The 12331-nt window shown below is 44.1% G+C and overlaps 1 protein-coding gene across 1 annotated transcript; it reads left to right on the forward strand.

The window, feature by feature from the left end:
* Positions 1-591: 591 nt before the first annotated feature.
* On the forward strand, positions 592-8721 carry lhx1a (LIM homeobox 1a). Its single transcript, XM_026999451.3, has 5 exons — positions 592-1501; positions 2918-3141; positions 3718-3995; positions 5557-5722; positions 6901-8721. The coding sequence occupies exons 1-5, from the start codon at positions 1332-1334 to the stop codon at positions 7278-7280; spliced, it is 1218 nt and encodes a 405-aa protein (XP_026855252.1). The 5' UTR covers positions 592-1331; the 3' UTR covers positions 7281-8721.
* Positions 8722-12331: the final 3610 nt, after the last annotated feature.

Here is a 12331-nt window from a genome sequence, read left to right on the forward strand (position 1 = left end):
CCATCTTGCCATAAATTGTTCTCGTAAATCAAATAACGTAATTAATTAAAAAAAAAAACAAAAAAAAAACCCCGCTATTTATATTGTAGATTTCAATTAGAAAACATACGAAGCTGCCCTATTTGGGAATGTATGCTCTATCACATTATTCGGTTTTGAAAGAAGGTTGTTTTCGCTGTGTTATTATTCAGAGAACACGTATTTATATATAAAGAAGCCAAAAAAGGCAAGAATCTACCTTATCGAAGTGTTCGGGCGACCCCGTCTCCTTGCTCCATCGGGGGAAAGATTGCAGGATTTTTTTTGAATAATTGGAAGACGTGGAAACACGCTATTATACTTCGCGTATCTACGTCTTTCTGACTACTCTCCACATTTACTAAGATATGACAGTTTCTGGGATTTTTGACAATTGGTTTCTTCTGTTCCCTATAAATAGTACCGAGTGCACCGGCGGAGCGGTGAGGAGACCGCTAATGGTTACTTGAACGGAAGCACGCTGATTGGCCTCGGCGCGGCGTGACGTCAAGAGGCTGTGCATAAGGCTGGCTCGTGTGCTTTCAGGAACATGCAGAACACTGGAGGCTGCGCGAGGAACGTCAGTCCTGCAGCGACATGTCACGCGCATCCTGTCCTTTCTAGCATCTTTCGCATCTCTCTTCGAAGGGAGAACGCGCACGCGGACAGAAACGCACTTTTGAAGTTGTTTGACGTTTTGCCTTCTGCAGCGTGCCCAAGCGGATACGTGGACATGCTAGTGTGCGCTCGCGTAATTCCGCGCGCGTACGTCTTACCTTGTGCCAGTTCTGTCCAAGACCGGTTGCGATAAATACTTCTCCATCAAAGACTTTTTGTCATCGCTTGCTCCAAATGTTTTCACCTGACAGCAACTGCGACGTGCTGATGCGCAGTGGTGTTGCCCGTGTAGCCAGCATCCGGACGGCGATTTAAAATTACCCACGTGCACTGGCTTTATTTACATCTCTGTGATCGCGCTGAGGTGGAAGAGAGTGGAGATGACCGACAACTGAAGCTTCAGAGGTTTTGTCACTTTCTCATCCATGAGAAGACTTTTTTCCCCTTTTTTGTTTGTTTTTTTTCGCGCTATTTTTTTTTTTTGGACAGTCACAGTTTTCTGTCCTGACCGCACGCGCATTTAGAAGTGGCGTCGCCGTCTGAGTGTTCACGAAGACTCACTCGGAGGGCGCTCGGAGTAACCTTCAGCGCGACGACCCTTTTTTACTTGTGAGTGTGTGTGTGTGTGAGAGAGATACTCAGGTTCTCAGGGTGTGGACGGCGCAGCAGTAACTGTGGGAGCACATCCAAAGACAATGGTCCATTGCGCGGGGTGCGAGAGACCCATCCTGGACAGGTTCCTCCTCAATGTTCTGGACAGAGCGTGGCACATTAAGTGCGTGCAGTGCTGCGAGTGTAAATGTAACCTGACTGAGAAATGCTTCTCGCGCGAAGGAAAACTATACTGCAAAAACGACTTCTTTAGGTAAGTCGGAGATGTGTGTGTGTGTGTGTCTCTGTGTGTGTGTGTGTGTGTGTGTGTCTGTGTGTGTTGGGGGGGCGTCTCTTCCCCGGCGGTCAGCCGTGATTCCGTTGTGGTGAAGGATGACACGCAATTTTTGCATCGCTCCAGTTCCGTAGAGAGGCGTAAAAGACACCGAGACAACAGTTTTGAGGAGATTAAGCTATTTTGGACGTAATTTTCTAACCAGTTGGTTTTATTCGGTCATAATTTATTTATAGGTCCACACGTGTTTTGATCAGTTGCTGCTGAAACGAGAGTCCACTGGATTTTATTTTACGTTTCAAAATGATTTAGCAAATATTTTTGTTAAACTCCTAAATACAAGCCTTTATTTGAAATGACAGCATTCGAGCTATGCTCACTTGATTTAACGGTTATGTTTAAGTGTAACATAATATTAGCTGTCCGTTTGTTGTCTATTTTAGAGTATCTCAATGCCCGGGGTTTAGCTAGCTAAGCCAAATCTCATTAAATAAATGAGAATAAACGACCATTTAAATAGTTATCACGGTTCAAACAGTGCAAATACACAAATTTACTGTTAAAAGCACAAATCACACCGCGAGGTGTGAAAGTAAGAGCTGTCAGCAAGGTTGGCACGATTCATGGTTTGATTAGCAAGCCCGTTAATTAAATGCTTGTTCATTCCAACTGTCACACAAAATGAAGAACAGATACACGTAGGTGACGTATACTCACGCGGCAGAGTGGCCTAAGGAAATGGCACTGGGTGAAGGACGGGCCACCAGAGAGGTCGCGGGCTGTCTGGCCGCACAGCCTCGCGCGTTTGCACCGGCTCGAGCAAAGACGTGATAAGTGGATTTGAATAATGAACGACTCGGAGGAGGAAGCCTGCAGACAGTACAATCACAGACGCACAATCAACAACCGCTGTGCAAGATCGCAATACACACTGTAAATCAGAACTGACTTGTGAAGATCTGCAGTGATCGCCTATATTCGTGGAATCGCCGTTTTCCGTTTAAGGCGTTTTAAATTCTCGTCGACAGTGCACAGGCCTACAGGCTTTTGATAGAGTATTTACTGGCGCATCCATTTATTTATTTATTTATTTGTTTGTTTGTTTGTTTATTTATTATTTACTTATTTGTTTGTTTATTGTTTACTTGTTTTGGGCATAGAGGTTGTTTTATTCTTATGCACTCAATCGACAGAAAAACGTTATTTAACAATTCAGTTTATTTATTTGCGATATACATTGAAAATTCATCGTTTAAACTGAGCAAAACAACCGCGATCTTCTAAATCTTCGAACCGTGTTTTTTTTAAATGTATTTTCCAAATTTCTTGCGGTTTCTGTGTCTTATCTTGTTTTTAAACCTCCCCTGTTTCTTGACACCGTTTTTTCTTTCGCAGGCGGTTCGGAACGAAGTGCGCGGGCTGTGCTCAGGGGATCTCGCCCAACGACTTGGTCCGGCGCGCGCGAAGTAAAGTGTTCCACCTGAACTGCTTCACGTGCATGATGTGTAACAAACAGCTCTCCACGGGGGAGGAATTGTACATTATAGACGAAAACAAATTCGTGTGCAAAGACGATTATTTAAGCAACACCAACGTAAAAGACACTAATCTTCTCTCGGGTAAGATAAAAATAATTATGTTAAAACAATACTTAATATTTTAGGTTATCCATTGTAACTCATTACACAGTAAACTGCAGCCTTTAAAGAAAAGAGTTGCAGATCTATTTTTTTATGACAAGTGGTAGTGACTACCAGCTCTTAAATAAATAAACGACCACGTCACGATACAGGCCAGGAAAAAATGTGCATGTGGAAATAGTTCATTCCATATATTTAATATTATTTTTTAATGGCCTATATTTTACAACATGATTTAGTGGCCCTGCAGGTCTTTTTCAGGGTGATCAGTTAGCGACAGGTATTACCTGGTCGAAAGCCGTTCCTATTTTCCCGTTAACCTTTGTTACAATGTTACTATGAAATATTCATGCTATTTATATTTAATTTATTTCAAATATGTCGGGACCTACCTTGTTTCAAATTTGTCTAGGCCTACTTTTAATTCCATTATCATTTCAGCCTTCAGATTTATAATTTTATGTTTCAGATTTATAATTTTATATTTCTCCAATCAGGAACTGCAAAAATTCAGATTTTCGTTTACATTTCTTCTCTTTTTTGCACACCTTTCAGTAACAGCTTGCAGCGATCCCAGTTTATCGCCAGACTCTCAAGACCCACTTCAGGATGATGTGAAGGATTCGGAAATCGCGACCTTATCGGACAAAGAAACGGTGAACAATGAAAACGACGATCAGAATCTGGGAGGCAAACGTCGCGGCCCGCGCACCACGATCAAAGCAAAACAGCTCGAGACGCTCAAAGCGGCGTTCGCGGCTACCCCCAAACCCACGCGCCACATCAGGGAGCAACTCGCGCAGGAAACTGGGCTCAACATGCGAGTCATTCAGGTAAAACAGCCTGTTATTAAACCCAAGAAATCTAATAATACGCAGCCGTGGCTGCTTACTCACTGGGCTCGAATACGAATCGAAGATTATGTGTGGGACACGATGGCGATCTGCTATTAAGGAGCAGAAAATGTCGCCGTTTTGCATTCTGTGGTGTGTGTGTGTGTGTGTGTGTGTGTGTGTGCGTGTGCGTGTGCGTGTGTGTGTATGTGCGTGTGCGTGTGTGTGTGAAATGAACTTTCCTTTGCCACGTTCGTTGGCCATAACGTCAGCGCGCCGTGGGGAACGGCAGGCGCGCGTATCCTTTACGCATTCCCCACGCCGACCTCAGGGCAAGATCATTTGAATTGAAAATGGGAAAATGTTTTGCTGGCATCCGCGAATATTTGGAAGTAATATTTATATAGTTAGCCTAATTTTTATTCTTGGCTTCGGTGATGGAAAGATTTGCCAACTGGCGTTAGACCGGTAAGAGCGACGGGAGTCTTGGCAACGCGGTACCATCACGTTTTGCGACCACATTTAGCCATGCTGAGACGGTTCTCAGTCAGGCGGAAACTCCGAAGTCTGCCCCTGTGTCTGTCAAAATATATAATTCCAGGCGATCTTCTTTGCGAAAAAGAGAATCGATTATTGCCATTTGCTGTAACGGTGGAGCTGTAACAAGGCTACGCAGGTTCTGTTGGTTTAAGAACCTCATTTCATATCTTCATATCTTCTTCTGACAATTTTTAAAAAGCCGCACAGTGAAATGCGTGACTGTGCAGGTTGTAAAGATGCGATAAATAAATTCATCAAATGCAGATGAGGTATTATCGATAAACGCCTTAGAAATGCCTGCTATGGGATTATGTATTAAAGTCCCGGAAAGTCATATCGCGCTAGAAAAGCGCGTGTAGGCATGATTTAAGGTTGTACGTTTAAGACCGTCGATTAGGGGGGAAAAGCAGCGTTTCGATGGTGGCTTTTAGATTTCAAAATAATAAGGTAATATCGAAGGATAATACGTTAACCCTTAAGCATTAATTGGAGATTTAAAAGAGCATTAAAGTGAGGTTAGATCGTTGTGTCGGAGTGACATTAATTGAGAATAATCTTATCACTGCAGTACGAACTCGGTGAACACCCCACCAACACACACCAGTTCAGCGCACGGGTATTGTCCATCATACGGGCAGGCCTGCGTGATCTACTGTCACTAGTCAGTAGTCCGCTAGCTTGGGTTTCAACACCTGAGATAACCTCTGCCTGTTTACAGAGTTGGGCCTAATTACATCAACAAAATACGAAGTGAATTTAAGGTAATGCTATTACTCACTGTGATGCAACCAGTAATAACATATAATTTCTGCACATTATGAGTGGTGTCCACTTTAAAGTCATAAAACCTATGGATTAAGATCAACAAAATATATTGAATTTCTTTTTTCCGCCAACGGCAGTTCACGTTTACTCCGCTTTCCGTGAATATAGAGTGTTTCGCTAAAGCACAAGATTTCTTGACAAAAGTGTTCCCAGGCTGTGTTTGTAAATCTGTACTTGATTCGCCTGTGCACTGCAGGTATGGTTCCAGAACCGGCGGTCCAAAGAGCGGCGCATGAAGCAGCTGAGCGCCCTCGGCGCGAGGAGACACGCTTTTTTTCGTAGCCCGAGAAGAATGCGCACGCTGGTGGACCGGCTGGAACCGGGAGAGCTCATCCCAAACGGCCCGTTCTCGTACTATGGAGGTAAGACTGAACGGATCACCGTGGGTCTGCCGCCTCACGCCTTCGTTTTAAACGCTATGCACTTTTGCATTTGCTTGTTAAACGCCTTTTCCGTTTGGCGGCTGTGCTCGAGCTCCTTTGATGGCTAAACCAGACAGGCACCCAGGAGCCGGGCGAGAGTTATTTGATCAGTTATCATAGTGGGTAGTTAGAAATCTAAAAGTAGGCTAGGTGGCGAGTGTTTAAAGTTGACGTTTTCACGGACGTGGTTAATTTACAGTATAAAATAACGAAATAAATTATGCTACACTGGAAAAAAAAAATAATTTAAACCAGTAATTTGCGTTTCTGCATGCTTTCACCCCGACCGTGTGAACAGCACATCTAGAAAATATAAGAGTTCACTCTGACGGATTTGGGAAAACGCTCGCCTTTGTCGTATATAACAGAATGCGTATTATTACCGCTAATTCTGAGCTACGAGTGTTATCGCCGACACATCTGACGTGAACGTAGCGGTGTGGACAGCGTTAGGTTTCCGTTAGGGTGTTCATTAATGCGTCAGTCTTTAACATAATTGAGGTCAGTAGGTTAGCCATCTCTATAAAAAGATTTGTTTTCCATTGGTATTTCTCCATGATCCTTTTTAGCTACTGCATTTCATACATCATGCCACTTTACAAATGCAAATTCTAGGGGTATTCTTCTCTCTTTATGATTAGTGTGGGCATTTAAAATTGTACATATAGGTTTCCATTTTCTTTTTTTTCTGGTGGTAAAGAAAGGACAGTTGTTGAAACAGAGAACAGATAAAACCCGAAGACGTGCACTGACATTTGTGGTGCCAGGCGCTGCACACATACAGCTGTCCCTCCGAGGACACGTCACCCCATTCCTGGTTCTTCCTTTTAATCAGGAAAAGTTTTTTGTGTCACATTCAGAGCTGCCAGTGTGCGATTATCCGGCAGTCCGGTCGCGAGGTGATGATCGACTCCTCCTTCTCATTAATTTCTCGGTGGCCTTGTTCTTGCCACTGAGCCACATTTGAGATTTAAAGCAAGGCAGACTCCGTGACCAACACGGCGCACTGCGCGCTTGTTCCTGAGAAATGCAGGCTACGTTTTTCGATGAATTTTTAAGCATGGCCTTCTGAGTTGCACGTGCTTGCGCCAAACGTGATTTCTCCCTTTGATCCGCAGATTATCAGAGTGAGTACTACGGACCAGGAGGGAACTATGAGTTCTACCCCCAGGGCCCACCTTCCTCACAGGCTCAGACCCCAGTGGATCTTCCGTTTGTCCCCTCCTCGGGACCCACGGGCACCCCCCTAGGGGGCATGGAGCACCCCATCCCTGGACACCACCCGTCCAGCGAGGTGCAGCGCTTCTCGGACATCATGTCTCACCACCCGGGGGACTCGCCGAGCCCGGAGCCGGGGATTCCTGGGCCCCTCCACAGCATGTCCTCTGACGTGTTCGGCCCGAGTCCCTCCTTTACCTCACTGTCCCTCAACGGAAGCGGGTACAGCAACCACCTCTCCCACCCCCCGTCGGAAATGAACGAAGCCACAGTCTGGTAGCTCCCGAAGGCGGAGGCTTCTCCGCAGACTGTTTGGGGGCGGCACGCGGGTGGTGGGGGGGACACTCTCACTGGTCACATCTTTTTTTTTTTGCCGTTTCTATTTACTGTTTTTGACATTTCGGGGGTTTTGTTCGTTGGTTTTTTTGACTTATGATTTTTGTGGCGAGAGCAGCAGAGGACTCCGTGGCGACTGCAGACACTTTCCCATGATATTGTGTTGCTGTTAGATTGCGTTTCCCTCGAACCCGATCACAAACCAGACTGATGGCTACCCTTGACCCGAAACCTCTACGGCTGGTTCTGGGAGCGCCCCCACCCCAACCCTTCCACACACCACTGACTTAACCCTCACTCTCCAAACCACGATCGCAAAATATTAGCAGCAGTAGCTACTGTCAAAGACTTTAGCTTTACGGAGAAACACCCACGGCGACACACCTAACACTTCCCTGTGACTGGGACTCCAGGAAAGATCTGAGCCGTCAGACTCATTTATTTGAAAGTTCCTCAGACCTCTTTGCCTGTCAAGGCTCTGCCATATTGACACTTAAACAACCTTATTGACACTAAATGTGTTTCCGGATCCCGGGGGTAAAAGGCTCTTTTTTTCTCTCTGTCTGGACATATCCTTTTGTTTTTCCGAAAATTTCACCAAATCTGAAGTTGGCCTTCAAAAGGCCAAACGGTAAATGTTTTATGGATTGTGAACCCTTTATTTAATGGAAGAGAACTTGAAATGTTGTTAAATGAAGTCTACCTTCTAAAAATATTTTAACGAGGGTCTGAAAGGGACTTAGAACAGTCAACTGTTTACGTAAAATATTTAATTCAGGAGTTTAAAAGTATCAAACCATGTTTAGAACCTCCAGATGAAAAATGTTCCAAGCAACCAACCAAACTTTTGTATTGACTTTATTTATATTGTATCAAGAAAAAAAAAAAAACAAGTTTGCTGGGGTTGTGGTTCACTGTGCTAGTTTGTACAAGATGTTGTTTACAAAAAAAATTTAAAAGGAAAAAAAAACACAAGTAGACAGTTGCCAAATAAAAACATAGCACAAATACTGTACAAGTGCTTTGCGCCATCATCTGCAGAATGTGTTGAAACAAAGTGTAAGTGTTAAAAAAACAAGAAGTATTTACTTCTTAATTTTTTAGTCTGCTGAAAAAAAGCATTCATAAATTGTTAATATAACATACTTAGACCTACAAGTTTTATTTTTGTGTCTTTAAAGGAAAATCCAAACTATTAAAATCGATGGTCAAATTGTGCAGCAGGCAGGAAGCTGCTCACTTCTTTAAATATCAACTTCTCATGGTTTGTCTTTTATTGTTTAATAAACCTAAGCTTACGTGACCTCCAGTGCATATTAGACCATTCACTGTATAAATACAACATGTTGAACTAATTTGTGAGTTTTTAATAAAATTAGAAAATATGAAATTTGGACGCTAGATGCATTTCCTTTGATTAGTGAATATTCCGTTTTTGAATACCGCACTGAATATCCACAGAACATTTCAGGAATATATAATTAGGAAAATCAGGAACGTATAATTTGGAATATCTGAAACATGTCATTGGAAAAATCACGAATGTGAATTTAGTAATTGCTGGCTTCTTTTAGCTTTTGAAGGAATACGTCTCATTCCATTGCTGTGATCTGTATCTCAGCGTAAATTTGTAAATGCAGGGTATAAATTCCCCAGCCTTTCTCGCCTTACGGTGCCTCCCCCACGGTCAGACGTGTGCGTCTTCTCCCCAGTTCCACCAGTATGCAGATGCACTGAGGAACTTACATGACACGGGTTGAGTGAATGTTCATGACTCGGGTTGAGTGAATGTTCATGACATGGGTTGAGTGAATGTTCATGACTCAGGTTGAGTGGATGTTCATGACTCGGGTTGAGTGGATGTTCATGACACGGGTTGAGTGGATGTTCATGACTCGGGTTGGGTGAATGTTCATGACTCGGGTTGGGTGGATGTTCATGACACGGGTTGGGTGGATGTTCATGACACGGGTTGAGTGGATGTTCATGACTCGGGTTGGGTGGATGTTCATGACACGGGTTGGGTGGATGTTCATGACTCGGCTTGGGTGGATGTTCATGACTCGGGTTGGGTGGATGTTCATGACACGGGTTGGGTGGATGTTCACGACACGGGTTGGGTGGAAGTTCACGACTCGGGTTGCGTGGATGTTCACGACTCGGGTTGGGTGGATGTTCACGACTCGGGTTGGGTGGATGTTCATGACTCGGGTTGGGTGGATGTTCCCATGTTAGCAGGGGCGATTTTCTTCACCAGCCAGTAAATGCTCAGTTCCTATAGCAACCTGCAGGCCAGCATATGGATCCTGTACCTTGGGCGTTCCAGTGTGCACGGCACAGACACAGCACACGAGGCGTCTCTCTGAGAGCATCACCTGTGCAGGTATTAGCAGCCGATGCAGTCCAGTTCAGACTGGTGCGTTGGTGCCTATGTGATGATCCAAATACATAAACATTCATTTATGAAATAATCAATTAGACCACAGACACACACACACACACATATGCATACGCACACACACACACACACACACACACACACATAAACACACACACACAAACAGACACATATGCATATACACACACAAGCACACATACACGCACATACACACATACACATATGCACACACACAAGTGTTCCCATCATTTTATTGTAATAGTTTGAGGTGACTGAGTTTGGATTTTGTAACAGTTAATATCACAGTACATAAACGGCCCCGTACAGGATGGTGTTTATGTCCCATCTCTGATTCTGGATTCAGGGGAGGGGGTGGTGTTATTAAGGGAACAGTCCATGTGGGTGTAAGCCAACAGAATTAAACACTCCATCCTGAATACCCCACATTTCATTTTAATTCATAGACTGGGAGAAACAAAACAGTCAAATCAGACGCATCGATCGAAAGTCCCCATTGGACACGTGCAGTGAAGAAAGGAAGGCCGTTCATAGGTGCAGAGGCGAGCAGAGACAGCCTGCAGTCGAGCCCGACGTCTGGGGGGTTGGGGGGGATTTATCTCGCTGCCCTGTGTGGTTTTAGGCTGAAGGACCCTGCACTGCCCCCACTGCACCCAGCACATAATCCACTATGAATTAATCATTGCCCTGTGGGGCCCTGAGCCGCGGGGCTTAGCCGCCTGGCTGAGTCCGGCTCCCCCGCCCTGCAGACTGCGGCTCTTTAAATTCAAATCTCCGATTGATTGGACATCGGCTATTGGCTCGGCACGGCCTTGTGGACACGTTAAATATAAATGCACCTTAAGAGTATTGAACGGTTTGTTTTAAATGCCATTTTTAAACATTTGTATTGGGGGATCTGAATAAGGGCCGACAGCCCCCGGGTGGCAGAGTTCTGAGGACGTACGCATCACAGCGTTTTGGACGAGGATGAGTATGGAGTCACAGCCACTAGGAAAACTGAACATCACATCCTCTGTTACAGTTATCCAATCTGTTTGTAGTCATTCTGACAGAATTAATAACTATCAGGATTTTTAACATGCATGCAGTTGTGCATTATAGCTGGACACCTTACATGGATCTTTGGCAAAGAGTGTGTGGTCCTAATTTCAGCTTCACACAGGTGGTCATTAGTGTAACTATAAGCATTACACAGATAAACACGTGTGTATCTAATCCCAAGGGCCGTTATGATCCACTCTTAACACTGGATGTATATTGACATGATATAGGTCGTCTCAGGAGAGTGGGGCTTGTGTGTTGTTTTGTCCATGTGCTGTGAACACACATTCTCTAACTGTGTGTTCTTGTGCACTTTACGTGGTATGCTCTCACACTAACAATACATATCTTAAAGTCCAAGTAGAGTATATTCTGAAAGCAATTAGACAACGACAACCATGACTGTGAGGTTAACCTCCTAAACACCTGTCTAATAATTGCAATTAATCTTAGGAAATATAATTTTGTAAGCACTGATCAATGAATCAGTAATATGAAAGGTATGTAGTCAAACAGTGACTAATGAGACAGGACCTTGGGATATTCAGGATTCTAAATGTAGATTTTAATTTGAGGATATTTAGGTCTCCACTGGATAAACGTGGAAAAATGGTTTAGCCTTTTTATATGTCTGCCACTCATTTCAGGGGACCTGACTGGACAAATAAACATAATCTTAAAATCATAACACCTAGTACCTGGTTGACTGTCTGACTCTGGCAAGCCCATGGACATCAGCACACATGACATCACCATCAGGGTCGGGGTCGGGGTCGGGGTCAGGGTCAGGGTTGGGGTCAGGGGTCAGCAGTGCAGATGCCCCTGGGCACTTCAGAGCTCATCCTGCCACCGGCGTCAGCGGTCACGTGACCAGCCTCCCTGGCAAACACGCCTCTTCCTCCATGCTTCACCCGTGTGGTGTGTAATATCGTCAGTGCTTCCTTTCTTTCGTCACATGTTCCAGCTCTCTGGTGTGAGTAATCATCCTCTTTTCAGCTTTATAAACTTTTTGTGAAGCCGTAACTTTCTGTACCTGATGCTTATTAGAGGTGAACCCTCATATGCTGAACCCTCTATGGTCTGAAATATGCTTCTCTTAACAGCAATCTTTGACAAATTATTCTTGTTATATCAATATTATATCATTGTGTTCTTGATCTGTTCGGTAGTTTTTCTTAATGATAAAAGTATTCTTTAGGTTTCTGTGATCTCTGAGAGGTTTTTGTGTTAACCTGGTATGTTTTTGTTTCATAATCATATTTAACACATTTGATTCTGACATATGTTGATCTGATTCTGGTTCTGATCCATATGTAGTCTGTTGGCATTGAATTTTCTTATATTCTACTGTTGTCTCCAGGAACAAATGCCATATCTCAGATCCACTGGGTGCCTTGTGACTGTTCTCACATAACACTACAGCACACAGCTGACCGAGAACCAACCAAAGAGCCAGCTGTCTGATTACTAAGACTATGGGCTGCAATTCCTCTATAGTGTAACCCTATTTAGATGTCTGATTACTAAGACTATGG

The sequence above is a fragment of the Electrophorus electricus genome, chromosome 17, assembly GCF_041902795.1.
Source record: "Electrophorus electricus isolate QZ-2024a chromosome 17, ASM4190279v1, whole genome shotgun sequence".
Classification (NCBI taxonomy): Eukaryota; Metazoa; Chordata; class Actinopteri; order Gymnotiformes; family Gymnotidae; genus Electrophorus; species Electrophorus electricus.

Coding starts and splice junctions, on each gene's coding strand:
- lhx1a (XM_026999451.3), top strand. CDS start 1,332: ATGGTCCATTGCGCGGGGTGCGAGAGACCCATCCTGGACAGGTTCCTC. Junction 3,996..5,556: donor TCAACATGCGAGTCATTCAG/GTAAAACAGCCT, acceptor TGTGCACTGCAG/GTATGGTTCCAGAACCGGCG. Junction 5,723..6,900: donor CCCGTTCTCGTACTATGGAG/GTAAGACTGAAC, acceptor TTTGATCCGCAG/ATTATCAGAGTGAGTACTAC.